The 18,107-nt window shown below is 39.4% G+C and overlaps 1 protein-coding gene across 1 annotated transcript in view; it reads right to left on the bottom strand.

Annotated features, from left to right (window-relative positions):
* Positions 1–18,107, bottom strand: part of LOC147321846 (uncharacterized) — a 152,870-nt gene that overhangs the window by 25,713 nt on the left and 109,050 nt on the right. The window contains exons 3-4 of the mRNA XM_086305996.1: positions 15,204–15,352; positions 6,208–6,270 (exon numbers count right to left, since the gene is read on the bottom strand). Of these exons, the coding sequence (XP_086162122.1) occupies positions 6,208–6,270; positions 15,204–15,352 (212 nt within the window). The remainder of the gene's footprint in view (positions 1–6,207; positions 6,271–15,203; positions 15,353–18,107) is intronic.

Raw genomic sequence — 18,107 nt, 5'->3', positions numbered from 1 at the left:
TGGTGATACAGTTTTTTTTAATGTGTATGATATTTTTGTCATGCGATTTTAAAGCTGGTCCTACAACCGCATCCAAGAATAACATGCAGCGTATCTCAGAACTGTCGGTGAAAATTATTCTTGGAGCTAAGTTTAATTGAGCTGCATTTTAAAGAGGTGCAATTTCACAATTTGTGTATATTTTCTAAGTTCACTATTTTGTATGTGTTGAGAAAAACACAGATTTTAAAATTACATGGTCTAATATTTACATTTAGCATAACTGCAACATTATTTTTTCGTTTGTTTTTTTTAAAGACTCGAAAGGACTTGAAATTCAAAGTTTCAGACTTGTGACTTGACTCGGACTTTTACACCAGTGACTTGAGACTCGACTCTGACTTGCCTGACATTACTTGAGACTTGACTTGAGACTTGAGGATAAAGACTTGAGACTTACTTGAGACTTGCAAAACAATGACTTGGTCCCACCTCTGGTCTGAGTTAACAGTGCTGCCTCTACTGTTCTGAGGTTTACTACTCTTCATGCATAAGGCTAACTGAATTCAACAAGAGATAAGCAAATGTTGTATGGGCAATAATAGCTGCTTTCTGACCCTTAGAGAATATCAAGCTAGTATAAAAGATGGAATTAGGTGAGTGGCTTAATCATCAGGTTAAATTATAATGATGCACACTACTCGTGATGGGACTTGGACCTTGAACGCAGCAGCCTACTCTACACCATGTCTACATAGCTCGTTGCTGCAAACTGTATATTCATTCAAAAAAACAAAAACCCACAACCATCACATATAGATCAAAAATCTAGCATGAGCTACAAAATTATGTAAGATTTAAGTTTACAGTTAATCAAACTTTTGCTGAGCAGTCCTTACCTTTGAGGATATTGTCTGGATGCAGGTAAGGAAATCCCAGAAAACTGATCTGTTCATGTGGACATCACAGCTTTGAGTTCTCCCACTGAGAACTCAACATCCAGATGAACAGAATCAACTTTCTGGGCTTTGAGAATAACCTCTGATCTTCCTCTCCTGACCTCTTTCTTTCATCTTTCTCCATCTCTGAGATCTCACACATTAATGTTTGTACTTTTTTTTTTTTTACACCTCTGGGTAAATACAGCATCCATACATTTAGCTAGCAGACAAACTGTCATCCAACGTGTACAGAAACACTTTGTGTGTTTGCTGATATTTTTTGAGCTGTTTGGAAAAGTTATATTTTAAATCATCTGTGACTTCCTGCGTTTATTCTCCCTTCTCTGCTGAAGTACAGCACCCACAACTTTACTGACATTTACATTACGAATGCACAACAGGGATGAGAAGGAAAAAAAGACTTGCTAAGGCTGTAAGCAGGACATGGGAAGACATTACTTTCTTATTACTGAGCAAGTATCTTCTTGTCGGCAGCAGGAAGTACATAAAACATTAACTCAGTCAACAGACAGATTGATAAAAAATATTATCAGATTTTAGTGGATGTGTGTACACTATTAATTAAGATCCCATTCTGTAAGGTATTCTTTTCTACTGCACGCGGCAGTGTGGCTGTGACTTTATCTTTTATCTACTGCACTAGGTGATGGTACTTGTCTAAGGCCTTCTCCACCATACATCATGTCTATAAACGGAGCTAGAGCAGCATTGTATAGATCTCATCTTTCATGTCCTTGCACAAATATTTAAGGTTTAGAGAAGGTCATATTATCTTCTAAATGTTCTGTTTACATAGATAATAATGGGGTCAGTCAAAGTGCCCACAGTAACAAAACTGTATTGGACACTGATAAACAAATGCATACGCATAACTCACCTATGCAAAAAACAAAAAACGAAACAACAACCCCTGTTTAGTACAAGTATTGAGACCATTGAAAATCTCAAACCCTAATTTCTCAGAGTATATAAACGGTCCTCGTCATGTTTCCTGTTTCCATATATGTGATCGGTGCCACTGTTGAGCAACCAAAAATGATTCAAAAGGGAAAATGCTGAAAAGACTGGAAGGCAGAAAACACTCAACAGTTCTTATAATGCCGCACGACTGCGCATTGTGCTTGACAATCTCTGTTTATACCTGATTGCCTCACCATAGACTAAAATAAGGAGGTTCACAAACTCAGAAAATGTACAAATCTGTGGAAGCTCCACAAACAAATGACCAGAACTCCATAACATACACTGGAAATACATTGTTGAAGAGCAACACAATCCTTTCTTCTCTCTAAGCAACTTTCCAATGAGATGTATATTCAGTTTCACGTTTAGACCATGATAGAGAGCTGACAATTTTAATGTAGTTTAAAAGGCTGCCTAGCCCTACACAGCTGCCATGTTTGTCTTGTGCTTTAGTAACAGTTGTTGGGTTTCATAGGGATACGTCAGCTGTTTGTGACATGTATTGGTTTGAACCTCAAAGAGCTACTTTTGTCTCATTAGTTCTGAAAACTACAGTGAGCATTTGTAACTTTCGGAGCTACATTTGTGTTTTCGTGTATCATGTTGCTTCCTCAGGTATATCACTTCAGCTGACAGAAAAAAAAAAAACCTTGTGGTCTACCCAAAGGTTGTCACTTTCAAAGCACAAAGTGCACAAACATGCAATAGCCCTCAATCCCTGGAACTGCTGTGACTTTCTGCTTCTTTAAGTAAACAGCCCAAGGCCGCTGCCTCTCATATGGCCATGAGCTTCCTACAATGATGAAAGAGCTTTTAGGTTTTCTATGTTTTACATTTTAATTGTGCATGTTGCACCTTCACTAGCTTTTTAAATTGTTTTATGAACACGAAACTAGTAAAATCCAGTTCATCAAAGCTATTTTGGCACCACTGAGATCATAATACATGTTCCTAACACATGAAACACCAAAAACAGTTTTAACCAAACTCCTCACTGACATCATGAAGATGTTTAATCTTTTTTTTGAAATGAAAAATCATCCTATCAAGCTGTCCACTGTGGAGAGAAAAATCTAATGAAAATATAGTGCTACATATTGATAATGATATACTGTATCTTTCTATTCCTACCTAATCAGAGGCAGAATACAGTGCAGAGTCTCCCCTCTCTCCTGCCATGACAGCCACAATTCATCACAGCTTTAATTTAGTCTGTTACTGGGGTGTCGATAGGACGCACACTGCCTGGCGACCATCTTTCACACACACATGCAAGTCCAAGCACACACGCATGCAGGGAACTGCATGTTTACGCATGTTCCATCCACAGCACGCACACACTTATGACACTTACAGAGAAGCGTCTACCCTAGTGATGGGATTTCCGGCTCTTTTTAGAGATCCGGCTCTTTAGGTTCGGCTCACTAAAAAGAGCCGGCTCTTTCGGCTCCGAACCGGCTCTTCAGGTTGTTTTGTTGCTTTAATTAATTTATTATTAACAATAATATAAAATTATGCACAAAAGGAATTACTAACGTAAAAACAAGTGGTTTTATTTATATATGTTTATATATAAATATATGCGGTGGCCCCTAGAGACAAAACACGTACAAACTCCAAAACACATTTCTAGCATGAACTGAACTTCCAAAGCAGAGCTACTAGATCACTTAAATTACACAATTGAAAGCATGTGTGTATTGTTTGTGTATTTATACACAGGCACTCATATATATATTCAAATAATTTAAAAAAAAGTTCATTTACCTGTTATTACCACACACCAAATCCGGTCGTTGGTACTTGCTGGCTTGTGTAGCCACAAGATAACAAAGGCTCAACACTGCGCCCAGCATCCTGGAGCACTTCTGTTGTCTTTTGTACGTGTTTTGAGTTTTTATGTGCTTCTGAGTTTTTAAATGCTTCTGAGTTTTTACGTGCTTCGGAGTTTGTACGTGTTTTGGAGTTTTTACGTGTTTTGGAGTTTGTACGTGTTTTTACGTGTTTTGGAGTTTGTACATGCTTCAGAGTTCGTACGTGATTTGAAGTTTGTATGTGCTTTGTCTCTAGGGGCCACCGTAAATATACTTTTATTTATTCACTCCACATAAAATGTAATAAATAAATCATATAATACAAAAATCAACTATTCACATTTCAAGTTTTAACTATTTAAATTTTCAGCTTTTTCCTTTCACAAATTTAAAGTGAAAAGAACACAAAACACTGCAAACCACAACACAATTAAATATAAATTATAATATGAAAACTAAAAGAACATGCATATTCTCTGTCATATGGACCTGCATGAATAAACTTTCTCAATCCTTTATCATCTGCAACCGAAAATAGTTGTGGATGATTACTATACCTTTCTAATGTTGTTGTCCCTGCCTCTCTTTCTCTCTCTCTGGCTCTGTTCCTGTGCTACTGAGTGTAACTACCGCCCCTCCCCCCTCTGCCCAGCGTAAAGCACAAGGCTCGCGTGCAGAGTGAAGCGGAAAAAAAGTGCGAGAGAGAGGCTGAGAGAAAGAAAAAAAAAAAAACCCCACGTGACGGCTCGCGTCGTTCACGTCAAAGAGCCGGCTCTAAGAGCCATTTCGTTCGCGAACGACCCATCACTAGTCTACCCCCAGCATTTCATCTTTGTTGCAATAACCGCACGCACAAAAATGTACAGATATACACTGCAGTCCATATCCTTCCATCGTCCAGCAGCGCTATCTGTTATGTGTTTGGATGTGGCCCCTGGCTCAAGGCCCTTCTCCCTCAATATATCATCAGTCATTTGAAGCAATTAAGCACTTCTCAATGAGAATAGCCCGCTCTTCCTTGAGCAAGACGGAGAGGAGCGATTCACAAAGCCATTTTCTACCAAATCCTATTAAAGGTGGGGAAGGGAGGGAGGGGGAAAACGAGGTTGAAGACTTAAAATGGAGGGCTTTTATTTAAGGACTAGGAGGTATTACAGGCCAGATTACTCCTGGCTTATGTTCCTAGTCTGGGAAATTACATTCCCACTTTTTTTGGGGAGTACCAAGGCTTTGGAGTTGAAGATGAGAATCACCTTAAGTCGCTCTTGTTTTTCACTTCTCCACTTCAATGGCTTGTACCTGTTCTTGTTGTTGTGTTTTGCTAGAAAGATTTCTGTTTTTCCACTTTTATTGGCACCTACTGAGCTTTTCGATACCTCTTGGGCTGTGTTTTGGGGGCTAGGGTTTATGTCAATTCTATCCGGTTCTTTCAAGGGAAATTACTTTTTCATTCCAAGATCTAGTCTTAATTATTGATAGCAAGGAAAAGACATGAGCGAAAATTTCATAGGATAAAACCGTTGCGCTTCAATCTCAGCAGGGTTTAAAATCATACACCATATAAACACAGCTGCGAGTCATCATATAAATAAAAACACCAACAGAGAATCTCTGTTTTCATTGTGCTATTCATTCTTTAAGTTTCAGGTTTCCACCGTTAAGTTTTGTGAGATGACCCTATGTTAAATTCACACATGGACATAATCATTTTAACTAAGTGAACTTAATTGTTTAAAACACAAGTCATGACCTATAATTTCCCTAAACTTTGTCTAGGGGCTAAATATACATTAAAATGCTTTGTGAAAAACAACAATAACCCCCAGCTGCGTTAATTACCACTAAGTTAAGATAAAATCTAACGGCCACATCAGAACTGATCACTACACATCTGGACTGGAGCGACTTGAGTCCTTTATTGTGAAAAACCTGGGGTCTATTGGGAAATTATATGACATGGTAATTGAACAGTTTGCCACCATGAAGGACAAGAAAATGGCTTTCATACTACAGTGTGTAAAATGTTACTCTCCTCCTCTATCTGTGGCTTCACTGAGAATAATACAAGGGAAACAAAATGTGGCGCTCAGATGTTGAGTAAATTCCTTATTTGGTTAAATCAAAAGGGTTCAACCGAACTGTTTCATTGCTAATTAATTATTTCCCAGTGATTAGACTGCTCCCTATGTCTCCCTACAAGAACGTGTCAAAAATCATTAAAATGTTTAACATATTTAACAGTCTTATCTTGACCAACCATCAAAATTGAAAATACAATTGTTTCCAATTATATTAAACAGAGGTCTTGTTATGCTTTTAGTATGTTAACAAGTGTGGTAGGTATGAAGGAAAGGTCTTGCATTTATCTTAAAATAAAGTGAAAATTCGATTGACTTTCTGCCACAGAAAATACAAATAAGCTTCCTTTTTTAACTTTTTTTGTATCCTAGTAGGTTATAAACTTTGCAAAAGACTGTATGTATCCTAACCTTGCACATTGATGATCTTCGTCCGGTGTCGACACATGAACCACTTCTCTTGAGGGTTGAATTCTGAAAAAAACCCACAAACACATACAAAAGTAACTAGTTTAATTTCCATAAGATTGCACATTATACCTGTTTGTCTCTCTCTCTGTCTTTTTATTGACTTTGGCTAATTAAAATGTGCCCCACCCACTAGTCAACAGTTCAGTGGTTTGATCTCTAGCTCCTCCATCGCATTTGTCAGAGTGTCCTTGAGCAAGCTACAATGCCCCAATGCTTGCATTCGTGTGTAGATGGATGAATTTGGCTTGTAGTGTAAAAAAGTACATGCAGAGGTGAAAGGAAAGTAAGAGTACAAAAGCACAATATAATATAAATAAAAAATACTATTAATACTATTTACCTTTTTTTAACTACTTCTTTAACTTCTCCAGTAACAAGCCAATAGTATTCCAAGATCTGGTCATCTCTGTCAGAACGGTACCCTCAGTCTGATGCCATATGGTATGTGACCACAATTTATAACCTCCACTGATCTCAGAGATTTTGTAAAATCATTATTCTCTCCGTGGATCAACCTTTGTGCAACCAAAGCTTTCTTCCCTCCAATTTTGGTTTTTCTAACTCACGGCACATTTGCTATTGTACTCGCAGCCAAGGCAGCCTGTCTTCACCTTGACAAAAGGGTCGAAATTTTTCAAAACACTGAAATAATATGCATGAAGGCATGCACATCACAGTATGTACGAGACCACTGATGTATATGAACACGGGCATATGTATGTGCAAACTCTCCGTACTGTATATGTGCGCTCCCCCTTGCCAAACTGTAAAACAGGTTTGGGGTTTATTTTTGTTGTGTGAAAGCAAGGCTCAGTACTGCTAAAACCCACATCTGCAAAGAATAGACCTACTCATTTGGCGTTAATCAAAACAGCCTGACTTTATTCATGTAACTGCAGTGATCTGCAGGCCTCTGGCAAGAGCAGAGAGAAAGAAAACACAGATGTGTGCACATTATACACACACACAGACTTGCGCACACACACACACACACATTTGAATAAAAGGTCAAATAGCTTTATCAATAACTGTGGAAAATGTGTTTTGTGAGAAGAAGGAGCAGCTGATCTGACAGTGGCCACCGCCCTGATGAATAACCACCAGGAGAATCAATAGGAAAGAGGAGTTGAGGTGGAGTGGGGGAACGTTTTGTCATCCAACGGTACACTCCAATATCTAAGCTCATCCATCAAAGGCAGCAATGGCACTTCGTCCTCCGCTTTAATTGAAAGCACACTGAAACAAGTTATTTACATGACGGGATGGATTTGAACGGGTGCACGTCAACTGGCAGCTTTGCTGTTATGTGCTTGCTAAATGTTTGTTTCATGAGCTGCGAGCTGACGCTTCACTGTCTGCGAGCACGGTTGACTGTCAGCTAACAATGGAAATGCAGACAAATAGTCAAACATCAAGTTTGACACAAAAGCTGTTTTTTTGTTTGTTTGTTTGTTTGCTTGCTTTAATAGGTATACGGCTCCTATACACCCGTCTTGACTATCAAAAAGCCGCCTTCACGAAATGGCAGTGTGCAAAATCCTGACAAATGGGTCACCATAAAACAGCAAAATGTATTTGAAAAATGACGATAATTTGAAATCCACACAAAAAAGGCAACCAGGCATCTTTTTCACTGGAGGTTTTCAAATATACCCCCTTTGGCAGCATATATGGACTGAATTTAAGTTGGCTGGCATTAAAGATACTGAAGGAATTTAATTTAATTTGAATTTACATATGCCATAAGCTAAACGACATCAAATTTGATTATTTGTGACTTTCAGTTTATTTGGGCTTTTTGAATATAAGCTCATATATTTTGAACATCTGCCTTTCCCTGCGTTTGATCTCTTGCATACTCACCAAATAACAATTCATTAACTGTGCTACATATTTCTAATCATATCACAGTTATACCTGTGTGTGAGGATGAAGACGTGTGCATTCCCATGGAGAGTTTTCTCTCAGTAGATCTAGAATCAGTAAAAGACAGCAGATTTCTTTCTCCTTTGGGTTCATTCCATAAATGGAGTATCAGATGCTGGTGGTAGTTTAAGAAAAAATAACCCCCACAGCCTTACCAGTTGCTGCTTCTTCTCATCTTGAGTTTAGTAAAAACTTGCTTGCATTGCCAACATATGAAGAGTTAGCTGGTCAGATAAGTCAAAACAGTCCTAAATATTTCAGCCTCCGTATGTAGAGCGGGCAGGAATGCCAACATTTTTCCAAAACCCTGTCAAAATCATCCTTTTCAAAGTTGTGGGAGGTCCAAGCAAGTGATGTACCGCTCTGTATCATATTTGCCCTGGGTGACCCAGTCTGAACTCCAGATGCTACTGTGTGTCACCATGTCACAACCAGAGCCAAAAAGGCCAGGGGGAGGAGAGCCTGTCTGCCTGGAAGCCAGTTAACATCTGTCGAGCATATTCACATGTGTAGCAGACATACAGAGAGGCTCTTCAGACCACACTGAGTTTACACTACACGGGATCCAGCGCCATAGAGACCGAAAATGTTGGAACCAAAACAGAGGCTGTTTTTAGAGTTTCAGCAGACACAGCCAAGGCCAGACAAGCTACGCCAACACTCATTCACACCACGAGAAACCCAATTTCCCCCCAAAAGCAAAACTGATTTTTGCTTTAATCCTGGTGACATAAATGGTCTTGCCAACTGATTTATATACAATATTCAAGCAAATGGCTTGTTCTTACAATCTCGTGTTGTGAACATGTTTAGCTGGCACTGGCCCTATTATGAGAAAATGCAGATTGGGTTAGTTATACAGAAGAGCCAGACTTGCCTGTTAGCAGGGGGTCTAAGGGAAAAAGAGTCATACTTTGAGTCTTCTTTCTTTCCTTTTACGCTTCCAAGCCAATTAAATAAAGCATGGGTTGAAATATTCCACAGCTCTGGCTCTTTGGGAGCTAGTATTTATAGATAAAACAGATGCTTCTGGCAAATGTAAAGGACTGAAATTTACATCCACTTCATTCCAAAATTTTCTAAATACTCTTTCCGGTTATTGTCTGCATCCACGCTGGGTCCTGGAGAGAGAGGAGGAATTGGGAATGTACTGGGAAACCGCAACGAAGCAGAGCAGCCAAGTTCAACAGGGAGTTCAAGGCTAAATCGATGCATATTTCCCTTTTAGTGGTGATAAGTCTAGCCAAATGTACACTCGTCCCTCCGCACAGAATCTCAACCTAAATTAAATAGTGATTAGAGGAGCCTCTTCCATTGGTGGGTATAAATTTCACAAAAGATTATTTGCCTGCTTTGCTATCCCACAAATTCATAGGACTGAATTTCTACCGGCTGCCCAAATTCATTGTCAAAGTTTTAGCAAGGTATGGCTCAGAGCCACTGTTTGTCTAAGGCTGCTGCACTCGAAGGCCTTTGCAGACTACACGAGAAAAGCTTGGCCAGGTCTTCTAAATGTGTTTTCGCTGAAGTGTCCAGGTATATTTTTTCTACAGTCAGAGCTTTAAAGCTGTCTTGGCCCGCTTTGGCTCTGTACATGTGTTAATGCTGAGGAGGTTCGTTCATTTTAGCACCACATTTGATAGTATGTTGACATGTGAAACTCTGGCCAACTCTGCATCCCCCATAGGCCAATGTGCATTGTTCTGGTTTCAGCTGCCTCTGGAGTTCACGGTATGTTTGAACACGCTGTCCAGCCAACATCTTTAAACAATAAAACTGCTGTCTGTACAAATTCACTACTGAAAGCACTTGTCTGAAAGAAGAAAAAAAAGACTTAGTAATTGGTTTTATGGGTGCGAAGCACTTATTTACATTAAGTGAAAAATATAATGCTGATATTCGTAAAGAATTCAAGAGTTGGAAAAATGAGAACCAGTGTTTTGGAGGTTATCTGCACTCATCATTGAAACGCATTTGTTTGGCCTCAGGGTTTGTGGGGTAAATGAGCCTTGACGATTATTTTCATAAAAAGCAATAAAGACCAGTAATTATAAAAATGCCAATAAGAATTCATCTTTGAAAAATCTATAAAGCTATTAAGTCTGTAATTAAAAAGATGAGCGGCTAAGTCTGAGAAAATTGCATTTTCCTGCACAAGCGACTGTGAAGCCTCATCTCATGTTTGTTTTGCAAATTCCTCAACAAAAACATTAACTTTGAAATATTAATCTGATCTGTGGTATTGATAGGAATCTCCCATTAAAGGCAGAGGCCTGTACTTCATACACATACGCTTCATTAGCTACACCTCGGTTGCAGATCCAAAGGGTCATTAAGCCTCCATCTTGGCAATTACACACACGCCGACACAGATACACCCACTCACGTGCACACAAGAACACAAAAAGAAGTGGTCATTGCACTTTTCAACCTGAGAAACTGTGTAAAGGTAGTCCTTATCCATTAGACATGGTCTCTGTAATAAGCAAGTGTTATTGGCACACCTTTTTGACAGTGAATAAATTACAGCTTTACTCACACAGTCAGATGGATGAGAAATTAAACAAAAACCTGTAAAATCTGAACTCTTCAACAGTACAGTGAGGGTCTACTTTAGCTCTCTCATGTGGAAGGGTGGTACTTTGTTGGTGCAGTTTAGGTCCTCTTAGAGAGGGTCACTGCAAACCTATTCTTTTTCTTTCTGTGATGAAATATCTTTATTCATATTGCACCAAAGGGGTCACTGAATGGTTTGATGAGTATAAAAATATCTCAGTCATATGCTTTGGATCCACTTATCAACCAATATTTTGGACTGATGCGTGACCACCAACCTCAAAATAACAGAGTATCTTTTGGAAGAATGGCGTTAACAGTGGTTGAGGTAAAACCTCTGTATTTACATTCATGAAGGAGTCTCTTGATTGCAGACAACAAAAGGCCGACTCTACTTTGGCGCGTCCTGGACTTGGTTAGATGTTGGGAAAGAGTTTTTTTATACCAAGAATTCTGCAATCATCAACTTTAGCTGTCCGGTCTGTTCTTAGGGGCCTTTTGGTATTGCTGAACTCGCTATAGTCCTTATCTTTAAGATTGTGTAAGATTGTCAATATGGGCGGTCTTAAATTTACCTCTTACTACTAAAAAAAAAAACAGGAGTTCTTTGTTATACAAATGCTATACGCATTGTCTCCACCTGTAGAATAAAAAAAAAAAATCTAATAAACAATACATCCTAACGAACTGACTGTACTGGAGTAACAAGAAGTCTTGCAAGGCCAGATCTGAATTATAAATGTTTACTTCTCGTTTTCCAGGACTCCTCTCTCATCTCCAACCGCTGCACAACGTCTTGTTTGAATGGAGTGCGTTTGTGTGTACCTACATCTCCCTCTCATCCTAATGTTTTGATCCAGGGTGTGTGTTCACAGTGGACATTAGGCAATCTCTCAAACCAGTAATGGGCTTTGATTCCCCAGGGTTGCAGTGAGATGGCCACTTCTTACATTAGCCAGTCAGGTATGACAGCGCCACGGCTTGCCTTCCCCTCGGCCAGCCGGGATAAATAATAAATGAAAGTGGTATTTCAGTCCTCCAAATCATCCGCAGGGTCAAGACTCCCTTCTCGCAGTGAACTTTGTAAGATGCGCCGAAGCGCAGCGAGATGCTAAAGGTTAGCGTCTTGGACAAGACAATCGTGCATTCGGCCTGCAAGCACAAGTAGTTTATAAACATCCACCACAAAATCCACCCCCCTAGTTGTTGGTGAGGAACTTCTTTTCCTGCTCCCTGTCTCCTCCCCCTACCTCTGTGGGAGGATGGGGAGACACATGAAGAGGAAAAGTTAGCATTCTCACAGAGCATACATCTGCTGCTAAGCTGGCATTTTGTATTGATTTTTCCTGAAGCCTGTAATTTTGAAAGCTTGTAACAGAAGATGAAGTAAATATCATTTTATTTGCTCAAATGGTTTCAGATTGGATTGGATTGAGATGAAAATGGTGGAGACAGGCAAATCTAGATGAGAAAGCAGCAATTTCACATAATTGTCTTCAGACCTGGTGCCAGAATATATTACCGCTGTTCTAAAACTGTCAAGCCAAAGACCTAGAAATGGACTGGAGTAAGTGAAGGCACTTATTCTTCAAGTCTCTGACATATTTAACTCTCTGCTGACGATGTTCAGTGTGATGTGGTTGCATTTATCCTTTTGTGAAGAGTTCCCTTACTTCAGCTTAAAGTATCAGTTACTCCAATGCAAATTACATCCTTGACACTCACAGAGACTGTGTCAGACCAAGTCTGCAGTGGACTCCGAAGGCAACGTAGGAATCTGACATCAGATGTCAGATTAGAGTCAGATCAGTTTACATGTAGAAACAAAAAACCTCACAGACTAAAACTGGATCGTGTGTGTCCCATTCACATGTATCTCTGAAACAACAAATTGTCTCTTAATTTTTTGGTGTGTTGCTGTTTTTCATCTCAGCAAAGCTGACTTCCAAAGCACGACCTTTCACAAATCTCCCTCTGTGCCAGCAAGTGGCAGAGCTGAGTTAATGACTACTGTTTATAACCCCATCTCAGACAGCCATTCTGTTCATTTTTCTATTTACCCTGGAAGGTGAAGTTAACCTTCTTCAGCTCATTGTAGCCAGAGGAGAATGGCAGAGATTAGTGTATTGGTCATGGTGAAGTGAGCATAAAGTACATGACAGGACCCAACTGCATGGACAAGTATGGTTGTTCCCTACAAGGTAGCTGCAACTAGACTCGAGAATTTGTCTTGCAGGATTTATAAAGATGCATACATTTAAAATGCTTTTTAATGTTTCTTTCTGCATATTGCAGCAACAATTTGATCAATACATTTTGCACATTAAAACAAGTAGACAGCTTTTTGTTCCTGCCTGCTGTGATATTACCCGACAAAAGCACTCATCTCCTCCAGAGTTTTCCTTTTCTGTCTGTCTTCATCCACCCATCCTTGTGTTCATCTATCCATCAATCAAGTGGGCTACTCAAGCCAGAAACTCATCAGAACAAAGCAATCAGCTTTGTGCGTCAGTCCTCTTTTCATTAAAGGCACATACAAACCACTGTGCGCAAAGTGTGTATGTGTGCGTACGTGCTTGAGTGTGTGCAGCACGAGTGCTTATTTGACGAGGTCAGCTAATTATTTGGCCAGACTAATGAAGGTCAGCGTGTTTATCTGTCTTTGTGCTGATGGTCTGTACCTGATTGAGATAAGTACTCCTCTTCAACCTTCCTGTCATTTGTCATCTTGATTAAGGGACCTTAAGGAATTGAACGGTGCACCTTTATTTAAGACATCTCATACTTTACCTTCATATATTCTTTAACATCATGTTTGTCTTTGCACTCAATGCCTTCAATTTTCTATACATGAACTGTTGAAGGGTCATAATGTTAAACTGCACAATTTAAAAGGAAATACAAGGACCATGGCGATACTCATATTATTCTCATTATAAAATGCTGTAAAAAAAATTGCCCTCTTCAAACAGACATTTGTACACTAAATGAAACTCACCACTAGATTTTTGGTTGTGTCTACTGGTCATACCATTTTCTTGTCACTCATTCAAAGAACTACATTGTCGTGAAAATCCAGGGAAGAGATCTAAAATACATGGACTGCAATTATCTATAATGAAAAGGAACTCTGATGCCAAAGGTATTGTCCATATATATACAGGCTTGTCACAATTGAAAGTGTGTGCACAGAATGGTGCTATTATCATGATGGATGGACCACACCAAATTAGGTAGATTTGATAATAACTTAAATTACATATCCACTTACCTGGATGCTTGATGAACTGAAAGCGACATTGTCTATTATTCTTGTATCATGCATGATTAGCATTCTGTATGAATATGTCGTGGCTGCCTTAGCTGTCGCTCATTCCAAATCATATGCAGGCAATTGTAAGCATGAGCAGTGGGTTATTGTAACAGACGCAGAGGAGATCTTGACTCTTGTCAGCGCCAGACGTTTAGAGAAGGACAATTGTGACTGAAAGGTTCCATGACTAATTAGATATACATGTGGAAATAAAGTGGGAAAAATATAGAATTATTATTTTCATGTGGCAAGATAAAGTGGTAAATATGTACATTAATAAACTAGTGGCGCATATAGCTACTACATATCGGGTATAAAGTGTCATACCACTGTAAATTGTGAAGATCTGTCCAATCGCTTATGGGCTAAAGGTGTGTTAAACCAAACTTATATTTACAATATGTTTATGTGACATGACTGAACGTGGTGTGATTTTTTTATTTTTTTAAATTAAGATACATCAGACTAGGGTCATCCCCTTAGGGAACTGATTGCATTCAGAGGACATATCATCCCTGGACATTAATAGTTCAGATTTCTGATCAGTTTTAAAATTTGCATAAAATCACACAAATCTGTGTTTTGCTATGATTTTTAGGAATCACAAACAGATGTGTTATTGAGGGAAAAGGGCAAGCAACATGACCTAATAATTATCCAGAAAACCAGCAATAACACTTCTAAATTCCAAAACAATCATCTCAAATTGTTAAAATCATAGCCTGTCAGACTACAAGCAAGGTGAATGTTTAAAAAGAGAAGAGCACAATTGAGCATTTTTTTTTCATGTAAATCTTCACATTTACTTGAAATATCAGTTCACAGAAAACAAATTAGTCACTGTTTCCTCAGGTGGTCTGTTAGTGTATCCAAACACGTTCAAGAAAACACAATTATCCTTCAAACTTTAAGCGCACATTCTTATGGTGCATACAACGTAATAAGCATGCTGATGTTGAATAATTTCCAAATTAGTGCAAAAGATTGGGGGCTTGTTTTTTGGAAGTAGCAAACACTATAAACATTTTTCAAGTTAAATTTATTCATAGAGGGCTTCTGGCAGTCCACATACATGTATTTCTATATTTTTGATATTGAACAATTACAAAAAAATAAGAAAAATAATTCGGCAAAGTCCTACCAGGTGGAAGTCCAGGGTGAAGGCTGGGGGCATGCCGAAGAGATTATATATTTTTGTTGGCAACGCCCTGGTATTCCCCCAGAAGAGCTGGTGGAGGTGGGCAGACAGAGGGAAGTCTGGAATTCGGCTGTTGTCCTCACAGCCCACACCTGGATAAGTGACAGAAAATTAATGGATGGATGGATGGATGGATGGATGGATGGATGGATGGATGGATGGACGGATGGATGGACGGAGTTCCCACATACAATTAGCTACTGTGAACCATTGATGTGATCTGCATTTTGTTGAATTATGTTGCATAAATATTCTGATATAAAATAAACTTTACTTCAAAAAACCATTTCACCTAGCCTGTAATACATAATACAAACACCCAAATATTTATATTTTCCATAAAGATGATGGCAGTCTGTTATCCAAAATTGGTCTTTTATTGAGACAATTAAAAAGAAAAAAATCTGTGAAGGAATGAATCCAAACAATTCTTCACATCTGTCCTAGTCTCTGTCTGGCTACCTCTGCAAGCCCCAGTTCCTAGGCCTCAGCATCTCTAACAAGCAGCGGATACAGCGCTGGATTACTGTAGGCGTTAAATCAATAGCTGCTGGTCTCCCAGGCACAGCTATAGATTATGAATCAGTGTTGGTGAACAGAGCGCCATGGTGGCGAAAGGGAGTAAGGAGACAGAGAGGGGCTGAGGGAGAGAGAGAACGAGAGAGAGAGAGGAAGAAGAGGGGGGAAATACTGATTGGTTGACATCAAAATGATGCATGGTGGTGTCATTTCACCAAAATATACTGGTTTTGAATGACAGTTGTAAATTATCCTTTGTAATTTTGCAACATGGTTAAGTATACAATCACCAGGAAATGAATAATTATGCATTGCATGTATTGAGTTTCAAACTGTCACTTAAGAATAGGGAATCTTATATCACGTACACATAATTGAGCCATACAGGTAATCAGGAATTTGACTCATAATTGAAAGTAAAGAACAACATTTAAGATGAATATTGATTTAACCTTTGCCTTTCTGAGATCTGCGTAATGAATGCAATCTCAAGTTCATGGAGTTCTCCACATACTTAAAATAACAGCAACAATAATTTGTAATTTAACACAGAAACATAGAAGACATGAGGTTTTGTGCACATGCCTGCCAATATCTATATAACTGATCTATGGCCACAGAGCCCATTAACCTGGTTGAACCTGGTAATCTCTGCAGCGAGCACCAATGTTTCCAGTCTTCAGTTTAATTCAAGGCCCTCTGAGTGCTGTTTACAGATGGTATCTAAGTGGCTTGATTCAACTGCCAATGAATATTGGCATGTGCCTACACCCCATAGACCCTGCTATTAGGGGTGGAGACCACAGGGTTAGCCAAACACAAACTGAACATGACATCTCCCTTGCGTCTGCAAGTTCGACAGGCCGGCATTTACACAAACACACACACAGGCACACCTGAGTTCCCACACATGTTTGTACAAAAAAGCTAAAGACGATTCGAATTTCAGCTAGAATATGCAGGCACATATTTCGTGCTCCAAAATTCAAAGAAAATGCAATGTATGTGTACGCATATGTGTAAACCCACACACACACACACACACAAATACACAACATCAACCTTGCTATAGGGCAGGTTGCAAGACCCATACTGCCCCCTGGCTCGCCTCGCTCTCTGTGTTTGTTGAGCAGCAGAGATGCCCGAGGAATAACTTGTCTCCCACCACAGATTCGGGATCAGATTACTCTGGACTAGCTCCCTAACCTTAACCATTAGAAGGATAAGAAAATATCTGTTCTAAGATCAGTGGCTTGGGGGATGGAGATGATATTGAGGAGCTGTCAAAGGTGACTGAGTTCAGGGTCAGGCCCCCGGGAGCCGTAGGATGGGAAAAAGGTTAACACAGGCTACTGTAGTGCAGGACTCAAGTTAGTGTGAAAAAGAGAAAACTGTGTGATGCTTTGATACTAACGCTAAAGTAATTAAAAAACACCTACAGCAGATAATGCTATTGACTTTGCCACAGAGGACACAAAACACAATGGATTTAGCCATGCTAACCAGTCAGAATCAAATAAAGATAATTAGTTACTTAAGATATTAAAGTCATTATAATATTACCCATTATCTTAAGCTGTTAATTACACCTCAGGTTGTTTAAATAGCTTGTAAAATTTGAAATTAATGCAATGCTATTCTAAAGCACACAGTAGTTGATAAGTGTTCTCTTGCTGGATAATTGTAGAGTGGACACAGTGTTAACTGTTAGCTGCAGAGTCTGGTAGCTACGAGCCACCAGCTGTGTCTGAATGACTGACTCTTGGACGTGGCTGCTGCGCTAGTACTGAGCTGTCAAGGTCAGTTGGGACACGCACACACGTTTGCACATGCACATACACTCGCTCCGAGATACGCACACACATACACTCAGCACCAGAATGATTAATCTGTCAATCAATGCTTCTATTTCCTGCGGTGAGTCCTCCTCTTTTCCCTGCAAGGTTCCTGTGAACAGAAACGAGAGCTTGCAAGATTGGTGCGTGCGTGTCACTTTTTCATCATCTGTGTTTGATTTGTGCAATCAGAGCCCATTCTAAACATTTTCCACACAATGCCAGTGTAGCGCAGCTGAAATGCAGAACATTGCTTTGTGGTATCCAATCTCCTTATTCTACATGGCCACCGTACACAACAGTGAGTTTTCATAGCGTATCTATTTCACTGCAAGCTGGTCTGATGATGGCAGCCAGGAGAGAGCTGGCTGTCGAAAAGACTTGCGACTACTGAAGCCATTTGGCAGAAATGAAATGACAAAAGATGCACAAAACACAGTAGGAGATATGTTTAGAAGACATGCATACTGTGTAGTAGCAAAAAGTCGAATGG

This window comes from Aulonocara sp. 'chitande type north' Nkhata Bay, linkage group LG9 (assembly GCF_057382095.1).
Source record: "Aulonocara sp. 'chitande type north' Nkhata Bay isolate Kocher_YH1m ecotype deep benthic linkage group LG9, A_spYH_male_GT1.1, whole genome shotgun sequence".
NCBI lineage: Eukaryota > Metazoa > Chordata > Actinopteri > Cichliformes > Cichlidae > Aulonocara > Aulonocara sp. 'chitande type north' Nkhata Bay.
Note: the sequence above shows the minus strand (reverse complement) of the source record. Positions and strands in the feature narration are given on the sequence as shown.